The 24,960-nt window shown below is 42.9% G+C and overlaps 1 protein-coding gene across 1 annotated transcript in view; it reads right to left on the minus strand.

Moving 5' to 3' along the window:
• Positions 1–17,476: 17,476 nt before the first annotated feature.
• The window catches only part of Spata17 (spermatogenesis associated 17), a 157,036-nt gene continuing 149,552 nt past the window's right edge, over positions 17,477–24,960 (minus strand). The window contains exons 10-11 of the mRNA XM_041635251.1: positions 20,989–21,071; positions 17,477–17,598 (exon numbers count right to left, since the gene is read on the minus strand). Coding sequence (XP_041491185.1) covers positions 20,991–21,071 — 81 coding nt within the window. The 3' untranslated portion in view covers positions 17,477–17,598; positions 20,989–20,990. The remainder of the gene's footprint in view (positions 17,599–20,988; positions 21,072–24,960) is intronic.

Here is a 24,960-nt window from a genome sequence, read left to right on the forward strand (position 1 = left end):
GTGTGGCCGTGCTGCATCCCAAGAGCACGCAGGGCACTGGAGATCACAACAGAAGACATATTTATAACAGTGAGAAGTGAAGCCCATCCTTGGACTGGGTTGTGTCTGCCAACACGGAGGGGCAAGGGTTGGCAGAAGAGCTGGCAAGCGAGAGAAGAGACAGGCGGTGCTGGGTGCGAGGCTGGAGCTCTTTGCTACCATTTCTCTAAAATCTGTTGTTTTAGTGCAGGGCAAAGGCTGAATCTCTGCAGAAAGGCAAGAGACCCTCTTAAGGGTGAGAATCTCAGAGGAAAACACTGCCACGGAGGCAGAAGGGACAGTGGGGGCACCATGCAGAAAATACTCTTGGGGTGCGAAAGTGGGCAGTGGGCAGAGAGGCCACTGTGAAGAAAAACACTCTCAAGTGGGGAGAATGGGCAATAGCAAGGGAGACTACTGTGACAACCTGTATGTCTAATTTAGACTTTTAGACGATATTCTGTGACCCTTTAATATAGTTGTTGTGGTGACACCGACCATAAAATTATTTTGTTTGTTACTTCATCAATGTAATTTTGCTAATGTTTCACACTGTAATATAAATATCTGATACACAGGCTATCTGACATGCGACCCCTGTGAAAGAGTCATTCGACCCCCAAATGGGCTGAGAACCACTGCTCTAGACTCTTTGGAACAGATAGCCTTCCCTAGGGACAGTTTATTATTCAGATGATTGACAAGCGCAGCTGGATTAAGTCTTAAGGAAGGAGACAACAGGGTATCTTCATTGTTTACCAGAAATCCATGTCACCACCCTGGGTCAGAGATCTAACTAAAAACCAATTTATTGGATAAAAGTCGTGCAGCTGAAAAGATCAAAAAAAAAAAAAACAAATAGTAAATACATAAATAAACCCATAAAATGGCCGTGTTTTACAAGGAGGACCTAGCCTTAGTGGACCTCAACAAAGCCCTCCACATGGTCACTGTTCTCTAAAATATCAGCAGGGTTGGGGGGTAGAGGGGATCGTCTCTCTTTTGTGTCACATGGTGTTTTAATTTCTGAAAGGCACTGTGACACTTCTCCATCTCTCTACCCAGCACTGATTTCTACTTGTAAACTGGTGTGTGCCCAAGGGCGGGGCACAAGACAAACAATGTTAGTGCCTTCCTTCTGACGTCAGAGGCCGACCAATAAAGACGGTGCCCTGGAGAGGGGTTTCCATCAAAGGAGGAAGGATCCGTGAGAGTGGACATTCTCTTGTCCTCCTCAAGGCTCTCCAGACAGGCCGAAGAGCTCTCAGCAGGCCCCTGGGCAATGGCGGCCATCATTGCCCACACCTCACTAGCATCAACTTCAATTGCCTGGTAACCCCGTATAAGGCCAAGTCTATTTAAGATCTGGGGTCATATCTGTCATAATTATGAAGGACACCAAGAAGCAAATCAATAGTCATAGAAGAGAGCGAACCTTCTAGAAGGGAAAGGGGAAACACTAGTGAATGACTGGTGTCTCCCCGTTTTCCTTGGGCACCTGGGGTTGGTAGAAGAATGCCCTATTCAATTTCAGAACTACCTTGGTTGGACCAGGGACCTTGAACTTTGACCCTCCTGTTCCACTTCCCGAACACTGAGATTATAGGTACTGCGCCATTATGTCCAGCTTCCATGCATGTTTAATGATCTGCTTTTGTACCTTGGACTTTCTCTTCTTAGTAAAATTCAATGGTAATTTTGCTTAGATGGAAAGCGTTTCTTCCTTGGCAGGCTTCTGTCAGTCTTCGGCTTGGTAATAAATGAGCCCTTCAATTAAATGAATGAGCCTTTTAGACTTACACAGACTGTGAATGGACATCACAACTTACTTGCGTGATTATTTTTAGTAACATGTCACCCTGTTTATGCAAGAGCAGTGACTTCCCCCTGCTACCTTTCTCCACCGTTCCTGTGGCTGCAGTGACCCAAACGCAGTGGAGGAAGCAGGGAGACCGATGAGGGGCGGTGGAGCTCTGAAGACAAACCTCCACATCTCGCTCTTTGCCGCGATGAGTGGTTGAAAGAAAGGGTCCCAGAAGTAGGAGCCTCTTGACCTTCTTCACCCTCCGAGGCTGGCCACAGAAACAAAATCTCCTCTCTGCAGAAGTCGGCCATACTGCTGGAAAATAGAGTGTAGCTTTCCGCACCTTTCTGCATGCGAGTCCAAAAAAAGGAATTGTCTTGTGAGGCTGGGGTTGTATCTTGGTGGGAGAAGGTTTGCTCAGCAGACACAAGGCCCTCGAGAGATTTCCGGCACCTGTAGGTATGTGTGTGTGTGTGTGTGTGTGTGTGTGTGTGTTTGTGTGTGTGTATATGAGAGTGTGTGTATGAGAGAAAGTCTGTGTGTATGAGTGTGTGTGTGTGTGTGTGTGTGTGTGAGAGAGAGAGAGAGAGAGAGTCTGTGTGGGTGGGTGTATGTGGGTGTGTGTGTGAGACAGAGACAGACAGACAAACGGACACTCAGGGAGATGTGTCATGGTCTCAGAGAGGCCAGGAAGCAGCTCACAAATACTTTGTGTTGGGCTGCTTGTGTCTGTTACTCATTAGTCGTAATTCTCTTCCTCAAATCTGTGCCTTGAGACCGCTTTCTCTAGGCCTTTTGGGTCTCATCTCTAAGGTCTGAGGACATACACAACTTGGATGTAGTAAAGTTGACCTTTTCTCATGAAATGTCTTGTCAGAGACTGACCTTACCCCCGTGACACTTGGGGAAACGTGTCTCCTCCTAGCTGGGCCGTCATCGGGCTTTCTGCTCGCGGGGTGGATGGCTTTTCTCTCTGGTAGAACTCTTCCTCATCAGGCACACTTCAGCTGTGCTTTTCAGATTCGTTTTTATCTCCTGTGGGCAAAGGCTCGTTTCTACGGCGAGCTGGAATTTGTAACTCTACACATAACTGTATGCTCCAATATGTCTCACTCCAAATACTGACCCCCAACCCCCCACAAGCCCCTTCCAAAAACAATCCAGCTTGCGCTGAAGCCTAACCCGGAATACAAAGAGGCACAGTAGCGCTCTGTCTCCCCAGGTCTCCGAGTCTGCACTAGAGCTGTGGAGTTCAGTGTAGACCTCACCTAGCTCCTGAGTTAGAGGTAAACAGAGAAACAGGACCCTTCAAAGGCCAAGGCTAACCTTGAGCCGTCCAGACTGAGGAATGAGCTTTGAGCTTTGCAGTCCTTTCTCTCTCTCTCTCTCTCTCTCTCTCTCTTTCTTTGTAAGACAAGGAGGGTTTATAAACCTTGGTAGCTGTTTGAGCTTTCATGTTCTCAGCAAATTGTCCTTAAGTTGAACCTGGGTTTTTCTTGTTGTAATAGAAGCACATTGTCTCCCCCGCCTCTTCCTAACAGCTGCTAAGCTCTACTTCTCCAGCCGCAATTAGCCTGAACTAATTTCCCCAATCTCCAGAGAGACACTCATTTTCCTTAGATTTGGGTGGGTTTCTAAGCAGGCTAGAAGGGACAGAAGGGGGTGGGAGTGTGGCTTAGCAAACACCATTTGTCCTTGCAAGCTGAATAGAAGATAAAAAGAGCCATTACCTGATAGAAGAAATATACAAAAATGGGTCCTTCCTTTCGATTCCGCTGTTTCCGAAACCATTGTTGAATTGGAATGGTCTTCCCAGCTTACTGAACGTCTGTGTTGCTTAATTATAACTGCAATCAGTGCGGCGTTATTGTAAAGCTAGGGATTATCTCGGTCCATCTTAACTTCATTGTGGTTTACACACGGAGGCAGCCAGGCAACGTTAAAAATGTGACTTGTGGTGAGGCCCTTAGCCCTTGCCAGACAGCCAGAGTCTATGATGGCAATATCGTTTATTATTGTAAATCACCTTGATGTCCAGTGGGGCTGAAGACTGGTTAGGCTTGGGGTGGTCAGCAATGCCTACGACCTGATGTTCTACAAAGACTTTGGAGGCTGAGGCTCACATGAGCTTCTCTGGTTGGCAATGTGTCTCACGAGCTGTCATACATCCACAGTACTCATAGGTTTGAGCTGGATCTGACCCGAAAGCCTCCTTCCTGAGGACTGGCTCCCATAGGACCAGACAGTATTAGACAAGGCATCGCAGGGCAGAAGCAGTCAATATTTCTCCCCAGCTGTGATACCTGTGAACCACACAATGACCAGTATCTGTACAAGGCAATAGTGGCCCTTGCATCTTGGCGGTGACCAACAGCTGTTTAATTGGACTAAGGTCCCTTCAACATGAGGGACCATGGCTCACCCTGTAAACCCAACCCCACCACCCAAGTTAGTAGTGAAAGCATGGACCTTAGAGGAGAACCTGCTACCACCACGAGACCAGCATCATTCCTAATGGTATTCGGAATGCTTATCTTTATGCTAAGCAAATGTAGTTCCCAGCCCTCAGCAAATAACTTTCTCTTTACAGCAAGGAAGCCATCACCGAAAACCACGCTGGTCAAACTCTAGCCAACAGCTGCTTGTGGCGCGTTACAACCCAGTAATACACATATGACACCACTCCCCCATCTAAGCCTCAGGGGACATTACAGAAGAGGGGACAAGAAGATGGTAAGGAGCCAGTAGACATGCTAAAGCAGAGCGGGGCGGGGGCTCTCAAGGGCCTGGTCTAATAAAGCGGCAGCAGCAGCAGGCTCTCATTCCTTCTCTATGTCTGATTTCACTCTGTACCTTTCAGCTTCAATAACTATGAAAACAAGAAATCCAGCTTTGCTGAGTTCTGTGAACTCTTCTAACAAACTGTTGAACCTGTAGGTGGTTTTAGGGGCCCACAAACACAGATGATGACTTTTCCGAGTTCACAGCTACTCAGTGGGAGATTTGCTGCTAAGATAAGCCGTTATGAGTTGACTGACTTGTGCAATAGGCCTATTTCCCCAAGCCTCTGAGGACTAAATAGGATAGGTGGGATCATTAAATGAACAAAATAAAGGAATCTAGAAATGTAATACAAAATATAGCCTGCTTCTTTATATGGAAAACATTTGCATCAATGAAACAGATTTTTATACACCTTACTTTCCCAAATATAATGTGATATTTTGAAACTATAATCTTTATCTTACAGAGTGAAGATGTCTCAACTATCCTCAACATATCTGAATCTTTGTGTAGAACCATCAGAAGAAACTCTTGTAAGCAAAGAAAATAAAGGTAGCTGTGTATCTACTTCTGAGACTCAGTATCCTTCCTGGAAATCAGTTGGGCAAGTGAGATACTACGTGTCCTGTTTACTCTAACACCAGAGTGTTTGGTATTACCTCTAAGGAGAAGGAAGCTGAACACAGCATATGTTCAGTCTTTCTCAGAGACAGCTTCCAGGAAGGGAGGGTGGGAACATTTGAAAAAGATTATAAATACAGAAGATATCAACTGACCATCAAAGTCGAAGCATTCCCATGGAGGTGGAGTAAGTCAAGTGCCCAGGTCTGAGAACAATACTGAGTTATATTAATCAGTTTTCTCATCGCTGGGAACAGATACCCAGCAAAAGCAACTTGAAGGACAAAGAGTTTATTTACGGAAAGTAGAGTACAGTGGATTTCAACCTTTGGGAGGGTCACATATCTGATATCCTACATATCAGGTATTTACATTCTAATTCATAACAGTAGCAAAATTACAGTTATGAAGCAGTGATGAAAATGATTTTATGGTGGGAGGTGACCACATGAGAAACTGTATTAGGGGTGGCAGTGTTAGGACGGTTAAGACCCACGAGTGTGGTATCAGGGGTATGATGGGGCTGGTCACATAGCAACTGTGGTCAGGATGCATGAAGAGATGAATGCTGGTGTGTTCCCCTTTTCATTCAGTGCAGCATCGGAGCTCATGGGTTGGAGCTACCTACATTCAGGGTGGTGGAAACCCAGTTAAACCTCCCTGGGGTCACCTTCACGGACACACCCCATGCTGTGTCTCCCAGGCAATTCTAAGCCCAGTCAAGTTGCTGCATGTAAACTATAATTTTCTTTTTCCTTACACAGGTCTAGGTAGGAGTTAGGAAAATTTCCTCTCTGTCTTCTGAAGGTTTGCTGAAATGACGCTACAATAAATAAACACATCAACAAGAGAAAAGATATAAAAGTCATTGAATATAGGGCATTCCAGAACACATCCAGACCCCAGAAACTCAGAACGCACACACCTTCCTTATAGTAAGTAGTGTGGCAAATGGGGAAGTAGATGATTTTTAAGCTCTTTTCAGGGGAGGCGAATGGGCACAAAGATGAAATGGTTTCTGATTCTCTCTGGAGGTGGAATGGACCAAAGGACAGAAGATGGCGGGCGACAGAACTGTCCAGGTATGGGGCCATGCTTTAAGCCTCCTTGCTGACGTGGGTTTAGTCTTCCCTTCAATGGAATTTTAGGGTGGGATCAAAGGTAACTGCTCCTTTCAGGTGGATGAGAGATTTCAGAGGAGCAACACGAGCCAGCTGGGGGAGACTTTGATTCTGAGGCTTTTAATGCCTTTTGGCTTTCTTTTTCTCAAAGAGCTGGGAAGGACAAAGCCGAGCTCTGACACCAGCTGTGCAAACGCTACTTTTGATGACAGAGCAGACGTATTGGAAACATTACTATGGCACTTTCTTCAAAAACTCCTCAGATTCTTGGTTCTCCTGAGCACAGCACCAAAGCCAATGACTTCACTGGGCAAGCATGGCTGGAGAGCATTACGGAGAAAGCACAGAACAGCTTAGGGAAATGAGCTCCTCCCTCTGTCTCCCTTCCAGTCACTCTCATCTCACCAGATGCCAGGAGGCATCTGGAAGGGCTTCCCATTGTCTTCTTCTGGAGACAACTACATTCCAGCTGTTTTGAGCAGCTCTGGAATAAGAGGCCAATATCTAAAGTCAATATCTCAAAACCCAGTCATAGCAGGAAGACTAGCCATGTGAAAGGCACATCTCTTGGCATTGGCAATGAAGGTCTAAAAACACCAGAATGAGCACATGAGCCTCACCACAGCTCCCTAAACTTGAAGTAGCTGAGGCTCAAACTCATGATCCCCCTGCCACTGTTTCCCAAGTGTCAAGATCACAGGCATGTGCAACCACACTTATCCTGATACGTTCCCTTCTAGTTTTAGTGGGAGAGACTTGCCAAAAATTTCCCCAGGTTCTAACAGCACTAACACTGTCTCCAGATTTATTTAAGTAAAATTTACATGACAAAACATGCCTCAAGTACATACTGAGGACAAGACCTAAAAGAAGTGAGAAAAGTTGAATGGTTGCCTAGGATTCTGTCTCCAAAAAAAAAAAAAAAATCAGTACTAATCCACAATTTTGGAGATCTGATACACTATTTACTTTATAAAAATTGCTTTTAAGTTACGGGTCAGTTTGAGTGTGTGTGAGAACACACAGCACGTGAGTATGGAGGCCATAGTGTTGAATTTCCTGGAGCAAGAGTTGGGGGCCACTGTGAGCTGCTCAGTGTGGGCCCTTTGCAAGACAAGTGTGTGCTCATAACTACTAGACTATGTCTCCAGCCACATAATATACTTTTAAAACTTATTATATACCTGTAGTGAGATTTAGATTCCTAGTGGACTGTTGTGAACTGGGAACAGGCAATGGTTATTTGGTCGTCCACTCTACAATCCATTCTTGTTTGAGTTATCCCCCCCCCCCCCCCCCGCCGGAGTGCCGGAGGTAAGCATATGGCTTCTGCTCAGGATGGACCCACCACCAGTCTCCCACGGTGCTACTTCTCATGGCATTCTCTAATCAACATCCCAGTGGACTGCCCCATTCTCACAAGTCCACGTTAATAAAACTGCTTATTTACAAGAATTTTGCAAAAAGTTTAGATTTAGGGTGCTAATCCATCTGCTTGTGTCCACAGAGGCCTAGAAGTCAGGTGAGGCAGTGTACTGAATATATGACTGTTTCCTGACCACTGGACACTGAGAAGGCCGCCCCAAGCAATCCTGATGTGTCCAGTCAGTGCAATAGGATGGCCAACACAGAAGTGAAGGGTTCTCTGGGTAGCATTTCATTCAGAACACAACCAATCAGCAGAAGCCTTGTGTTATCAGCTAGTTACTGAGAATAAATTCCTTTCTATATTTGCTGGCCCCTCTACACTTTGGTCTCAACAAGTTATTAAAAAGAATTACATTAATTAAGTAATTGGTAGAACCCAGACTTTCAGGCCCAGTATGTAGTTTCACAACTGCTGCAAGACATTTTGACATTACTATCATAAATTCATTTGAGAGCGAATGCAAATCGGAACAAATCATCTTCCTTCCAACTCCAGGTAGAAGACCCACCCATACCAATGTTCTGTGACTCAGTAGGATTCTGTCTGAGGTGCTGACTCATTTTGCTTCAGAACTTCCTTGTATTCATCAATAGTCTTCCTAGAGTTCATCTGTAAAGCAGTGTTAGTGCCAAAGAGAAACATGTTTTCCCACTTAAAGAAAAGATTTAAAAAAGAGTTCAGTGTGTGTATGAGATACACACACACACAGTGAGAGAGAGAAACAGAGAGAGACAGAGAGAGAGCAGAAGCCTGTGAGAGCCAGCATGAGACACCAGGCCCTATGGAGACGGAGCTATAAATAGCTGTAGAGCCACAGCTCTGAATGCTGGGAACTCATCTTGGGTCCTCTGCAGGAGCAGTATGTGCTCTGAACTTCTCAGCTATCCCTACACACCTCTAAACTTTGAATTCTATTTTAAACTTGTTTTTGGGGATGGGTACATCTGACTGGAGGTCAGATGACAACTTGTGGAAGTTAGTCCTCTCTTTTCAGCATGGAGGCCCTGGGAATCAAATCCAGGTTTTCTGTCTTAGTGACAGGTGATTTCCGCCCTATAAGCTATCTTCCAGGCCTGTAGTTGGCTTTTCTTTGGGTCACCAACCAGCTCCCAAATAAAGACATGTAGACTTACTATTAATTATGAATGCTCGACCTTATAAGCTTATAAACTTAGGCTTATCCCACTCTTTTAACCTGTTTTTATTCATCTATGTTTGCCTCAGGGCTTTCTACCTTTCTTTCATTCTGCATGTCCTACTTTCCTGTTTCCTCTGTGTCTGTCTGTCTGGCCTTGGTGTCTCCCTGGTGATACTTTTTTCTTTTCGTCTCCCCACCTCCCCCAGTCTAAATTCCTCCTACTTACTCCCTATGTTCACAAGTCTTACCTATACTTTCTCCCTCACTATTAGCCATTCAGCTTTTTATTAGACCAATCAGGTGCCTTACATAGACAAGGTAAAGCAGCAACACATCTTTCCATAGTTAAACAAATATTCTGGAGCACAGGCCTTTTCCATTTTTCAAATAAAGCGATTTATACAATCTTTCCTGGTTCTTAACTGAAGGAAAAGCTGCTACTGCAGTAAATTACTGCCCTGAGAGGTGTTTTGTATTTAGTCCATGTCATCCCTGTATGTAAAACACATAGGTCAAATGGGGTGGGGAATGAAGTAGGTGCTATAACTGTTTGATCTAAAAATACCTCCTAGACTTCATACTTATCTGGATCGTTGTATTTTTCTAACTAGTACTGTCACAAAAAGTTAACCCCAAAGAAAAATTCACGAAGTTATATGAGTGACTTGTGGTCCTTAAATTTCAGCTTTCCTGGTGTTGACAGATGGCGGCTATATACCTATTGGCCTTTCCAAAGTTTGGCAGTCTGTGTGCATGACCTCATTCAACAGAGACAGAATGTTCTGCACAAGATGACAAAGAATGAGGGAGGAAGTTCTGAGCAATATATTCTGCAAGAAATCTATAAAGTCAAAACACTTCCAATCAAAACCTGATGTGAACTTTAATTATGTATCAAGGCCAAATAAGGATATTCTAGATTCAAGGTGTTTGATGTAGCTATGAGATATAAGGACTTGAATAGAAAGCTAATTAGTCATATCTTGAGCTAAATGAAATAGAAATTCATATAATGTTTTCATGTAGCCACGGAATTTCATTGGCACCATCCCTTAACAATTTAACACTAAGGATTTTGCCAATTACAGATATTTTGCTCTCTGTGACCAGCTCAGAACAGTTCTTTTTAAAGGTATCTGAGCTATTAAGGACTCAGTTGGCAACCTATTATAATTCCTTATCTTGATTTGAAACAGAGGGAGCACTGATATCAGCCTTGAACTGGTACCCCAAACAGGGCAGGCTCAAAGTATGAAGAAGCTCGAATCTCTGTCGCTGTCTCTTCTCAGCTTTACTTCTATTGAGAATAAAAAGATGGGAAATGGGTTTCAGCTTGGTTCCCAATCCAGACGGCAGCAGGTGGTTAGATAGCCACAGAGAGGCTTCTGAGTGCAGGGGAGTGGACATGAGTGTTAGGATCAGCACTGTCAGTTATGGAGAGGGAGTGGGGCAAACAGGGGGCAGACTTGAGGAGCGTCAGTTGTTAACACAGGAGAGAAGGACCCCGTGGGTGTCCTTCCACCTATGCAAATGACAGCCATGTACAACAGAGCACTAACTAGATCTAAAACACCAGGTTAGAACCAGCAAGCTAGACCCTGGGTTCCCCACAACACAGGCCCCGTGAACAGTTACAGAAACCCACTAAGGAAAACCCAGTAGACCCAGTCTCTCATGGCCAAGGAGGGCTGGTCTTCCAGTGTCCCGAGTACAGGCAGACACAGAGGGGGCCTTGCTCAGCTCAGTTTCTCCTGTGCTCCGTTTGGGACTCTAGCTCACAGAATAAACAGCTTACATGCAGGAGAGCCTTCCCACCTCAGCTAACCTAGTTTAGACATCTCTCACAGATGTGTAGATATTTGCTTCTACTGTGACTCTAGTTGACAAGATCAATCGTCGCAACGTTTAGGATTCCAGTGTGTAAATTTTGGTTTATCTGAACAAGCAGTCTTTGCCAAAATAAAACCTGCTGAGCCCATCTGGGCTGTAGATTTGAAACCACTTTGTTGCCCCAAAAGGTTAGGTATGTGATCAGTTACCGTCCCACCGGCAATCGGCACCTTTGCCACGGAGTGCAAGAGATGGAAAAATACTGCAGAAGACAGAGATGAAAGCCTGATATTCAGAAGAAAATGGCATTCTGCTGTGTCTTCTGAAGCCCTATTCTCCCTGCAGCCCGTCTGTAGGTTGGCATGCTGCAGACAGATGGTGAGGCTCGTAGAGCACAGCACACAAGTGTATCTTGTGGGTTGATTTCTTATTTGCCAGCTCAAGAAGAGCAGAGAGATTTGTTTGGAAGCACGGTGGGAGGAACTAGTTAAACCATGGTTCTCTTCCCTACTTGGCATCATTGCCTTTTCCTCTTTCTGACTTTGACTTGCTCTCTTTGTTTCTACACACTTTTCCTGCAAGGGAGGGTGAATGTTTCTGTAGCTTCAGAAAGCACAGTAGCAAGAATGTGAGCACTCAGAGTTCCTGTGGGCAATGTCTGATGAGACGTTTCAGATGTTTTAAGTACATTCTAATGTTTGTCATGAGCCCATGTGCACATAAACATACATGCACATATGCACAATCGCACACTACTTAAAAATAACTGTGCTCTTCTTATAAAAATGTGACTTCCGGTTTTGTCTTGTTTACTTCCTTGTACTTACAAGAAGTGAGGAAGCATCTCTCTTCCTTCACAGCAACCTTACTAGGGAACCAGTGGATATCTGGACCTAAAATGCAGAGCAAAAGAGATGGCTGTCATCACACCCAGGATTGTCAAAGGAACGGTTAATGGGTACACACCCTGTGGCTGAGGACACAGCATGGCCTCGGAGGACTGCTCTCAACAGTGTGAACAAGCAAGTACAGGGGAGCTATGACCTCAGCTTAGGTCTGAGTGCACTCCCTATTTTAATATTTTCCTGTCTGAATTTATTTGCTCAATATGGAAATGATATTCCTTACTTCACTTGGTTTTGGAAATATTAATCAAAATAACTGTGAATTCACTGAGACAGATAATTACTAAACATTATATAGGTGCCAATGTAAATATTGGTAAAAGATGGGCAAGTATACATACGTGTATTTAGAAGTATTAACTGTTGTGCATGTGGGTGTGTAATGTCTGCACACACCATAGCGTGTGAGGCCACATGCATACCATATGACATGTGTGGAGGTCAGAGGGCAATCTCAGGTGACATTCCTCACCTCCCAGTTTGCCTAAGTCAGTCTCTCTCTCTCTCTCTCTCACAGTGTTGTGTACTGCACCTATCTGGCCTGCGGGCTTCCAAGGAGTTCTCCTGTTTCTGCCTCCCACCTCACCTTGGGAATACTGTGGCTGTATATAGCTCCTACATCTAGCATTTGCGGTTCTGGGGATCTGATCTCAGGTTGTCAGGCTTGAGCCATCCTCCCAGCCGTCCCCTGCCCTTTGTTGAGATAGTAACTTGCTGTGTAGCTCTGATTGGCCTAAAATTCATTATTAACTTAGGCTGGCCTTGAACTTGTAGTTATCGTCTTTCCTCAGCTTCCTGAATCTGGTGATTATAGACAGAAACCACTGTACCAAGATTTAAATGCATTTTAAGTGGTTTAAATTAACTTAAGTGGTCAAAATATGCAGCAAAATCCCCCATTATGAGGCTGTTATTCACTGTCCAATTTACTGTTCCAATTTGCTTTTGTCTGCCAAGCTTTGTTTTTCATTTGACTTATTTTTTTTTTGGTAGGAATTACCAAAAACATAAGGTCACAGGTTTTGAAATATAAAAGATTACTTAGAAAGTTTGTAAAATTTGAGACACAAGAGCTAATGTGAACACGCAATTGTCAACGGCTTTTCACTTCATGAGAATGCCCTCACCATTTATTGTATGTGGTACAAAAGTTTCATTCAAAGACAGAGATATGGACCAAACTTCCCTTTTTAGTCAGTTTGAAAGGATGAATATGTGCACCTCAGAGAAAAACACGACACTACCATCAACCTTCACTGAGCCTTAGGACAGTCCACAGAAACTTTTGAAATGCATGGCACACTTTCCTTGAGATAGGAATACAGTTTCGGAAATCGAACCTTGTGGTGGGTTGAAGATACACCTGTGTGAACGCTTGGCCCTCACACCAGCACTACTTTTTGGAGTTCTGTCAACGGCAGGAAGTGGGGCCTACCTGGAAGAAGTAGGGCACTGGAGCCTTTAGAAGCCACATCCCAGGTGTGTCCAGCTTCTCTTCGTTGTTCTGTCTTTTCCTGTCTACCATGTGGTCAAGAAGGTTCTCCATCACAGATCCCCACTGTTACCGGGTTGTGTTCAACCAAGAGGCCAAACAACCATGGACTAAGTCTTCTGAAACTGTGAGATGAAATAAAACCTCTTCAATGATGGAGGAAGGTCATTGGCTAATAAAGGAACTGCCCTGGCCCATTTTATTGGTTAGAAGATAGGTGGGAGGAGAAAACGGAACAGGATACTGGGAGGAAGAGGAAGTGATCTCAGAGACTTGACAGCTCTGCTCTCCGGAGCAGACGCCTCAGGAGAGACGCCATGCCCTGCTCCCGGGATGAAGCTCCGACCCAGGATGGACATAGGCTAGAATCTTCCTGGTAAGCGCACCTTGGGGTGCCATACACAGATGATTAGAGATGGGCTAAATTAATATGTGAGAATTAGCCTAGAAGAGAATGGGCCAAGCAGTGTTTAAATGAATACAGTTTGTGTGTTGTTATTTCGGGCATAAGCTAGCCGAGCGGGTGGCTGGGGTGCTGGGGTGCTGGGGAAGAGGCCCCGCCGCCCCTAATACTACACTTCAATCTCCTGCCTCAGATGTTTGTTACGATGTCTAGAAAGGCTAAATCAAGGTCACAGGTTACATGATGTCAGTCAGGAAAGACGAAGTCTAGAGAAAGGTTAGCCCAGGGCCAATGTTAACATGATGTCAGTCAGGAAAGACCAAGTCTAGAGAAAGGTTAGCCCAGGGCCAATGTTAACATGATGTCAGTCAGGAAAGACAAAGTCTAGAGAAAGGTTAGCCCAGAGCCAATGTTAACATGATGTCAGGGAGGACGGAGTAAGTCTAGACAGAGCACAAGATGATGGATGTGCGTGTCCAATGTGCTCAGTGCTCACAATCATTCTAAACAAGTGGTGTGGACTTTTATTAGAGCTATAGAGGAGAAAAGTTAGGTCAGGAAGGCAGTTAGTCAGGGAGACAACGGTGACCGGAAAACGTGGGTGTGAGAAGCTACAGATGCATACCTTTGTTTCCAGATGCCCCTCTTTGTGTCCCCACATCTCCCTATCTGCTTTGGCCAGCCCTGGACAGTAGTCAGCGATCCAAACAATGTTAACAATTTACTGAGAAAATGTTGAATCAGAAGGGCCAAGCTAAGTGACTTTAACCCTTTAGTAACCCTGAAAGAATTATCACTTAAATTTTTAGGTGATAAATTTGAGGCTAGGCAAGCTAGGCAAGAAGTGTTGCCAAGACAGCAGGCAGAATAAGTGTCTTTGGCACTTGAAACAGTCAGTCATGGTCTGCCAAAGTAGGAGCCTAGACAAGAACCCAGTTCTGCTTGTCCTCTGCATAAATTTTATGACTGTAATCTTTGTCAATGTCCCATGGAAATTTCATGTGAGTACTGAAAGCTTCTCTTAGAAATGAGACAGTGTGCATTTGCCACTCCCTTTTCAGTGCCCATAATCATATGAGAAAGCCAAAGACTGGCATCTTCAGAGAGAATGCTCACCAGGGGCACGGTATTTGCCTTAACCCCCTGCATTCTTGCCTTCCATACTTGATGAAGTTAAATATCCTTTCTGGAAAGTATGTAATTCATGAATGATACATCTATAACTTAGATGAAGAAATAGAGAATCGCAAATGGACTAGGAAGACTTCAGTGCTCCCTATGTCTGTTTTCTGCCATATTCTGTATTTTATTTACTGATTCTACCTCCCACATATCCGTGAACTCAGTACCTAGCTCCCTAGCACCAAGAGACTACAAAGGTGGCTTTCCTTTGTCATTTCTCCTCTGTCATCGTCTGCCTGGATTTTAGTTCCTTTCTTCTGCAGTGTTTAGAAAGACCAGAAATGCCTCCAGGTGAGGCTCACACCTCTCTGGTGGCATGGCCTCCTTGATGTCTTTTTAACATAGTCAAGCGCGTGGTCTTGCATTTTATGTTTCTCTTCTGGTTGATATTTGTTCTAACAAAAAATGTGCTCTTCTGTAACAGGAGCAGAAAATGAAAACACCTATTTCTGCTGTGTACTTCAAGTTTCTTACCTGTTGTCTCCCGAGGTTTCTCTGGTCAGTGCCCATCTGTATACCTTTGCGTGGTCTTCCTTCCTGACTGAGCTCCCTGGAGGGATGGTTAAGGATCTCAGCTGGGAGCAGTGGGGAGAAGCCTGGACACAGACTCCCATTCTAGGGCTCAGTGCTTTCTTCTTTAATCACACAAAGTCTGTAAAGTGAGCTCTACATACTTGATAAAAGAAGATGTCTTTAAGCAAAATTACTACTCAGGAAAATTATTTTTAGGATATGTTTGTGTTCCCACAATGACAAAAATAAAAATGGAACATTTTATGCATGAAAATTTCAAAGTATTGTGCATTTTAGGCCATTAAGTAAATTAGTATTGTGAAGAATTAAGTTTATTATAATCAATTTACTAATGATGCAATAGTTTACAATTTTAAAAATAATGAAAGCATATTATTCTTTTTAAGAAAAGAAATACCAGGTCATCTATCTATTGCTGGATGATTGCAGTATGTGCTGTGTATGTGTGGTAATACACATGAGAGAGCCTGTACACCCAGCCATGTATGAGCATGCAGAGGCCCGAGGAGTATACTGGGCATCTTCCCTTCTTCCTCTCCACCTTCTTCCCTTGGGATAGGATCTCTCATTAATATGAAGCTCACTACTTTAGCCGACAGACACACTGGTCCGTTTCTAACCCCCAGCCCTGAGTTTACATGCTTGTGCAGTGATGCTCTGCATTGTACACGGATGCTAGAGATTGGACTGCAGGTCCTCATGCTTGCAGAGAACGTGTCTCCTAAGCAACTGCAGCCCTTGCTGAGGTGACAGTCAGTATTAACATCACACTAGCTCTAGCAGAAAAGTTCACTGTGCGGATGCATTTGGGATGGTACCAAGGGCATGGGAACCTTAGTTGTCTATTTAACACAAACATCCTAGGAAAATTCAAGCCTTTTGAAACAAACAGGAACTTTATTAGAGCCTGGCTTTTTAACAAGCCACAATACAGTGTCATAGAGGAATAGCCAGAGCCACAAGACCAGATGACTTTGTTACTGCTCCCGTCTATGTATTTGAGCACAGTGGAGTTTGGCTCACATACTCACTGCTCTGAGTCCGCTGGACTTCAAGTTCAAGGACATTTGTTGTGTAGCAATTTCTTCTGAGATGAAACATTCTATACTGCAATCAACTGAACAACTCAAAAGTTTGAGGAAGTCTCTGAACCTGACTAGATGTACCAGTCTCCTCCTTCTTATGAGCTTATGAGAGTTAGGGTAAGGATTAGGTTAGGCTGAGAACTGCTGAGAGATTCTCAGGCAAGCTGAGCTGCCTGAAAGGGGTGCAGGCCAACAGAGCTGCAAACAGCCATTACCTTGTAAAGCTGCCTGGAAAGTGTGCAGTGGGTTCTACGTTTCCAGCTTTCACGAGCTGTCTTCACCTTTGCTGGGGTGAGCTTTTGGTAATGCAGCTGTCTTTCTTTGAGCCATTACTGTGACTATAAGTAACCTCAGTAAAACTCGCTACCTCATCAAATTGGAACTTGTTTTAATCTTTTGCTGGTTCTGTGTGGGTGCTGAAAGAGGTTTGTTATGTCTCTCCGGAATCGTGTCATACAATAGACATGAGTATATATAGCAGGGATAATGTCCCATTATTTTTCTAGGGGAAGAACTCTTATGCAAACTTTCCTACTCTGCGGTTCTACTGATGTGTTAGCTGTTTTTAATTGTTGTCCAGTAACAAAGGGACTGAGACCAAAGTTGTTCATCACTTGTAAGTAGAGTGACGGGGGTCAGAATATGGTGACTCTAGTTGTTACAGGTATTCTCAAAGGTAAAAAGCCCAAAGGTACTTGTCCCAAAAGATAAATGAGGAAATGAAATCCCTCTACACACCCACGGCTACACACACCACACACTCATATATACCTCCTTCACCCTCACAAACACCACACATGACACGTACAAGTCATTTCCCCCACACAATACACACAAACTGTAAAATAAATGTCATCGTTTATTGATCACAGTGAGTCTGGCTTATCAGTAAATCTGATTAGTTCTTATAAGAGCCTCCCTCGTATTTTCCTTTCAAACTAGAAAATTTTATAAAGAACCAGAGATGGTTTTAAACTTTTCTTCTGAATATGAGAAGGTGAGAGCAAGAGAAAGAACTGGAGTGGGGGGAGGAGGAAGAGAGCAAGAGAAGTGAGGAGGGAGGTGGGGGAAGGGGGAGGGAGGGCACGCTCACAAGAGCACACAGAGGTTAAAAAACTGAGATCAAGGTTGTGCATCCACCATGTAGGTAGCGCCTGGACCCCTGGGCAGTGGCATCTTCTGTTCGTGCTCACTTCATCTTCACCTCATTTCCTCATTTCATCGTCTTCTCTTCTCTAAAGTCAGCAGCACACTGAGAGAGGAAGAGCACCTCGTTAAAACAAGTTCTCACATTCTCACATTCTCTCACTGAGCTTTGGCTCAGTGCCTGGCTAGGAAGTCAAGACGGTGCCTTGGCTCTCTGACACTGTGCTTATTCTCCCTGCCGTCTGATGTCTGTGACAGCACACCGGATTAGCAACCTGGAAGACAGGAGTCACTAGTGCAGGAAATGTCTAACACTCTGCCTCAGTTACTGCAAAACACAGGCGTCCCGGAGCCGGTGGGTGAGGACAGAGTCTTCAGAGTGAGGAGTTTACCAGAGTCATACAGAAGTGTCCACACTTGGCTCTCTGCCAGCTCACTATGACTAGATTTAAAGTTACAAATTCATGCTCTGCTGATATGAATAGCTAGGCTTCATCATTTTTCTTAATGGCTTAAAAATTTTACTCCCCGCAGGCAAATGTGTAGCTTAAATGCTTGCTTATCACTCTTCCCTTATACAGTCTGTCTTCCTCACCTAGTTGCTAGAATACCGTTTCCTCTGTACAAAGACAACGGAAGCTTCCATTTTCCCCTTTCCCAACCCAGGTGTCAACTGGACTTAGTTTTCATTTTCAAGTTTTGAGTCATTCATATGCCGAAGGGGAAAATGTACACTGCTTTTCATGTCTAACCAAACATTTAATTAAAACTCATCTCATTTGACTTCCAAATGGAACCACATTTTAGCAGGAAGACAAGCTGGACCAAAGCCCATTTCAAAGAAGACTGGGGACATTCATCAGAACACAATACAGAAAAACTCCCATGCATGCCACATGGGGCCCCATTCATAAATACAAACAATGATCTCAGCTTCTCATGACAATGTCTTTCCGCTCTCCTTATTCCTGTCTAGTGGGATGAATGTAGCTGAAAAGACACCACAACACTGACAGGGCCCAGGGTATTCTAATTTAGGTGAGATTGATTTAGAAAACTATTAAAAGCTATAAAAAATGACCAGATACAAAGGCAAATGAAAGAAATTAATATTTCCAATCCACAAAATACTTAAAACACGAAGAGGAGTCGTCAACAATTTCTTTAAATTCTGCCACACACTGGTGTCTTTGCGGTGCCCAGTTTAATTAGAGCCAATGTGAAACATTTGTTACTCTTGCTCTCATCTTTCACTATAAATAATTTAGCAAGTATTTTATCTTCAGAAAAAATTACTGTCTTAAATTATCATGAGTAAGTAGAATTGTAATGGCCCAGTATTTGTAATTGTGGAGGAGAACTATTAGACCTTACTGAAGAATTTGGTTTAACACTGTCTTTGTTTGATTAAGTGAAAATTTAATAATAAATTGAGCCGGGCAGTGGTAGTGCATGCCTTTAATCCCAGCTCTGGAGAGGCATAGGCAGGCAGACCTCTGTGAGTTCGAGGTACGCCTAGTCTACATAGGATGTTCCAGGACAGCTAGGGTTACACAGTTGAGACCCTGTCTTGAAAAACAAAAACCAACCAAACAAACAAAAAAAAGGTTGAAATTTAAAACAGAATCTGGGAAAATCTTACCAGCCAGACATACCACCATTATCATTTCTGCAATACATAAATGTATATACACATATTTAACATATGAGTACATAGAAATGTGTTAAATGGGCATGCTGTATATGTGTGCACATGTACACACATACATTATTATGTAAACAAATTGCACAGTGGCATCAAACGTGGCCTTCTTAGAAATACAAGGCAGGTGCTCTGTCATTTCAGCAGGTAAAGATTTGTGAGCACTTATTACAGCATAGACTTATAGCATATGTGCTCTCATTGAAGTTACTATATATTAATGAGCATTTAAGTTGCTTCCAATATTGTCATTTAGTAATTTCCTCTGAATTAGAACATTTCATCTTAGATGGAAGCTTCTTAAGACTCAGGAAATTCTAAAGGAGACTGTCCCTTAAGACTCAGGAAGTAAACAACTCACAATGGTCAGAAAGTCCTAGAAGCCACACAGATTCACAAAGACCCTCGCTCCCAGAGGTTATATAAGCAGTAACAACTGCTGAGGAGAGTATCCTCCCTATCCCACTGAGCTGTCTACAAGTCCTGCAGAGAGCTTCAGGGGTGCATCTTTCATGAGCTGTCACCCAGGTTGGGGTGGGCTCTCTGTGATGCGGGTGCATTTGAGGTGTTCATAAGCCTGTAAGTAACTTCTTCCCAGCACCCCTATACACAATGCAATAAACTTGCTGGGTCACAAATGTGGACTTTGGTGATGTGATTATTGTTTTCTGTCATCAGTCCCTCATCTGACATAAACAGAGGACTGCTCATGTCTCCTAGAAACAGTGTCACACAAGAAATACTTCTTTATAAAATAATTATAAATAGGATTGATAAATCTTTGAATTAAAAGTTACACACACATATATAACATCTTATGGCTCATAGATACATTGCTAGTCAATAGTAATCATACTTTGAACCTTTGACACTGTTTTTATTTGGTGATACATATATACATTTTTCTACTAATTTAGAATATTTTACATTTCCTTTTATGTTTTCTTTTGGAACAGTTAAGCAGTGAGTATTTGTATCTGTCTTTAATATATTAATAACCAAATTGAAGCCTTCAAAGATGTATGTGGCAGAGGATATATGAATACCAAATGTAGGGAAGACTTTGTATATGTCATGTCTTTTCCAACAGAGCAATGTGTTCCCTCAGCTGTTGGCCCAGGAGGACACTGGGCAATTCTCCCACTCATTTCTTATTCTTGACCTTCCCCTTCAACTGTCTTTCATTCATCTCATGCCTGCTTAAGTTGTGCAAAGCTTACCACAATACTGTCTAGTATTGTGATCTTAGCTTGATTGCAATCATTTTTATCCTAAGACATCTTAGTGGTAAATGTAACATCACCGAAAGCTCATGTGGCTCTTGGATATCAGTTGTTTATCTTCTTTCCTGTCCATCCTAAAAACTTGGCTAATTATCAGAGACCCTACACTCCTTCCATCCCCCAAGGCATCTGGTACCTCAAATAAAGCACATACCAAGGAAAGAAACTTTAACTGTATTGTATTAATATAGTACTGAGAAACAGTTTGGCCTGTTGGATACCACTGGTATATTTTCAGACACTGTGTAAATCTTTACTATGTCATTTAATTAAAAGATAAAGATTATCCCAGAATTCTCTTAGTTCTGTTGATATATTTTTAGTCCATTTTAGAAAAGATATTTGGGAAATAATATCAAGTGTTGAAAACCAATAAATTAGAATGGAAGGAATTTATGGAATTTTATCTTACATAAATCTGATTATAGCATTTTAAAGTACCTGACATTTAAGTCATTCTCTTGATTGTTTACTTTGTATACATTGTGATGTACTGAGCAAAAATACCTACCTTTACACAATTTGTCCAGCTTTCGAATATAGCTTTCCATACTTTGAGAAGAGGTCAAATGATGGTAGAACAGTCTGAAAATCCTAGAGGAAAGAGACGGGATTACCACAGAGACCCCACTGGTTCATACTGCTATCATTGTGACATCATCCCTGGGACTAATCTGAACTGTGAGGAAGATTTTAACAATAGCACTCCATGTTTCCCATCACACTCTCCATACACAATTAGCAGCTAAGATTTGATTCACTTAAAGCTTTTAAATTAAAATAAGATTCAATTTTGTGTTTTAATTTTTAAATTTGTGTTTTCTTTGTTTTTTAAAATTTATTTATTTATTGTTTTTATTGAGCTATATATTTTTCTCCACTCTCCTCCCATCCTCTCCCCTTCTACCCTCTCCCATGGTCCCCATGCTACAATTTACTCAGGAGATCTTGTCTTATTCTACTTTCCATGTAAATTAGATACATGTGTGCCTCTCTTAGGGTCTTCTTTGTTGCCTAGGTTTTCAGGGATTGTGAATTGTAGGCTTTTTTATGTCTAAAACTTATGAGTATATATGATATTTTTCTTTCTGGGTCTGAGTTACCTCAGTCAATATGATGTTTTGTAGATCCATCCATTTGCCCACAAATTTCAAGATGTCATTATTATTATTATGCTGTGTAGTACTCCATTGTGTAAATGTACTACATTTTCCTTATCCATTCTTTGGTCAAGGGGCATTTAGGTTGTTTCCCGGTTCTGGCTGTGACAAACAATGCTGCTGTGAACATAGTTGAGCACATGTCCTTGTGGTAGGATTGAACATCCTTTGAGTATATACGCAAAAGTGGTATTACTGGGTCTTGAGGAAGGTTGTTTCCTAATTTTCTGAAAGATCACCATACTTATATCCAAAAGGGCTGTACCAGTTTGCACTCCCACCAGCAATGGAGGAGTGTTTGCTTTATCCCACATCCTCTCCAGCATAAGTTGTCATCAGCGATTTTGATTTTGGCCATTTTTACAGGTATAAGTGGAATAAGTGTTTTGAATTGCATTTCTCTGATGGATAAAGATGCTGAGCCTTTCCTTAAGTGTCTTTCAGTCATTTTAGATTCCTCTGTTGAACGTTCTCTGTTTAGGTCTGTACCCCATTTTTTACTGGATTATTTGTTCTTTTGATGACCAATTTCATAGGTTCTTTGTATATTTTGGAGATCAGCCCTCTGTCCGATGTGGGGTTGGTGAAGACCTTTTCCCATTCTGTAGGCTGTCGTTTTGTCTTGTTGACCGTGTCCTTTGCTTTACAGAAGCCTCTCAGTTGCTTTAGTTGTAGAGACAAGGTCTACTGCAGCTCTGGCATTCCGGGAATCATTAGGCAGGTCAGGCTGGCCTTCAGCTGTGGCTGTCTTGCTGTGCTTGTCTCCTGAGTTCTGGGACGGCAGGCGTGCAGCATCCCACCTTGTCTCCTGAGTTCTGGGACGGCAGGCGTGCAGCATCCCACCTTGTCTCCTGAGTTCTGGGACGGCAGGCGTGCAGCATCCCACCTTGTCTCCTGAGTTCTGGGACGGCAGGCGTGCAGCATCCCACCTTGTCTCCTGAGTTCTGGGACGGCAGGCGTGCAGCATCCCACCTTGTCTCCTGAGTTCTGGGACGGCAGGCGTGCAGCATCCCACCTTGCACGCACAATTTTAATGCCTATGGGTAGCACACACAAGCAGCTCTGAGCTGTGCCAACATAAAATTTAATCAGCTACTTTCAAGATATTTGCAACATGACTGCCTTTGCCTTGGTTTTAGGGGGTGGGGTTCTGTACTTAATGTTGGGCCAAGTAAACATCTGTCAACTGAATTCATGAAAAGAGGAATGTGATGTGTCCACATGACTGCACCAGAGGTCAAGTGTGTAAGCCTTGGACTTGACTTGCTCTTTAGACGGCACCTAGAGTAGTCAGTTTTTGCTGGGAGACAGACTAGCAGCATTTGATTAAGGAGTGGATGTTTCCACAGTATGTAGGTCAAACAAACAGGTGTGCTGAAGAGGTAGCTCCCACACCACCCCTGAATACTGTAAAGAAATGGTCAGACTTTGTAGAGAATTAATTCCTTCTTAAGAGTCTAACTATTATCGGAGAAAATTTTGGCCCAAACTAAGAGGGCCTCCATCCTTGGCCTGGTTCCCAAGAGTGGCCTCATTTACAAGTACACAAAGAGAAGCTTCAGAAGAACCCGTGGTATGCCAGCGTGTCACCAGAGATCTGACTCTGACTTGAACAGACTTCCCACCCAAAGACCTGCGTTGACACCTAACTCAGGAAAACTTCCTCACTTCCTCACCTGTCATTCTGTGCTTGTCTTGCCTGAGTGGCATAGAAGTTTTTACTGGCACTGCTCCTGAGTGCAGAGAGAATATTTGCGATAGAAACTTAGATAAAAATCAAATGAGTTAATCAGAATGAAATCCTTCTTCTTAGGTAGCACAGATTAGGTGGATTGTGTATAATGAGGTCAGATTTTCCTGTGGGGCTCAGCAGCTATAGTTGTGTTTTTTGTTTGTTTGTTTTCGGTTCTAGATGTATTGTGGAGGTAATCCAACTCCAGCCCACATGGCATCTCAGACATGTTTACCACGACTCACACAGCTCTTCACCTTGAATCTATAAAGTTTGTCCATGTAACGTGTGTGACTTTTATGTTGGTAATTTAATGGACAATGTAACCTAGAACTGTGAGTAGCTTCATTTTTTTAAATGTACACAGCAATGTTTGATTTAACTTTCAAAACAAATAGACCCATTCCATTTGAAATGCTAAAGAGGAAGAAAAATGTGATAGAAGTCAGAAATTTAGTTTTAGGAATAAAGAAAAAACTGAAATCTTTAGTTCCTCATATTGTTAATCTATCAGAGAACAGTCTTTGCTATGAAGGCATGTAACAGCGATGTGATTGGTCTACAGAGATGGACAGGGAAGCAAATGATGGCAGTGTGATGGTAAGGTTTGGAGAGAGAAACTAGGGGAATCTGTTCACGTCTGTTAACTACAATCAACGTAATGTTATTGGGAAGTGGACTCATTTGCTCTAAATATGTAGTCCACACTCCAGAGTGACTGTAAAACTACGTTAGGGTCTGCATCTGCAAGTCTGAGAGTGGGGAGAATGTTATAAAATCATGAACTAACAGTAGACACACTAGAAAAGAGGAAAAAACCAAAACTAAATAAAGGTCAAGTGCAGTGAAGACAAAACAGGTCTACAACGGTAGATCACCACAACAGTGGTCCAAACGCATTCACAGTCAGCTTAGAAGGGCATGGTCTAAATGGCTCATAAAAGACAGTAGACTCTGAATAATATCATCTAAAAACTTCCTTTAAATATAAAACACAAATAGAGAACATAAAGGGTCAGAGAAAGAAACACCGTGTTCACATTAGCCAAAAGACAGCTGAAACAGCTATATTAATTTTGGATAAAACAGATTTCAAAATAAGAAAATGATCAGGGATAATGACAGTTATTAAGGAATGATAAAGGGGTCAAGTCTCCAAGAAGACCTGTCAATCATTAACGTACATGTGCATAGAATCAGAGGGCCAACATACATGAGGCAAAAACTCATAGGCCTGGTAAGGAGAAGTAGATGGATTCTCTATTGTACTTGGTAAATTCAGTACCCCTTTATCAGTGACTGACAGATCCAGCAGGTAGAAAATCAACAAGGATGTAATTGAACTGAACAGCACTGTCAATCAACTGGATGCAATTGACATCTATAGACTTTTTTATCCACCAGCAGCAGGGTGCGCATACTCTTCTCAGATTCATACAGAAATACCACCAAGGCAAACTACATACCAGACCAGAAAACACTAACGAGTTTAAAACAAACCACACAGTACTGTTTCAGACCAAAGCAGACTGATGCTGTAAATCGATGGCAGATGGAAATCTCCAAACATCTGAAAATTAGATTGTGCACT

Source organism: Microtus oregoni, unplaced genomic scaffold (genome assembly GCF_018167655.1).
Source record: "Microtus oregoni isolate MIOR12 unplaced genomic scaffold, Mior012 000047F_ref0000412, whole genome shotgun sequence".
Taxonomy (NCBI): domain Eukaryota; kingdom Metazoa; phylum Chordata; class Mammalia; order Rodentia; family Cricetidae; genus Microtus; species Microtus oregoni.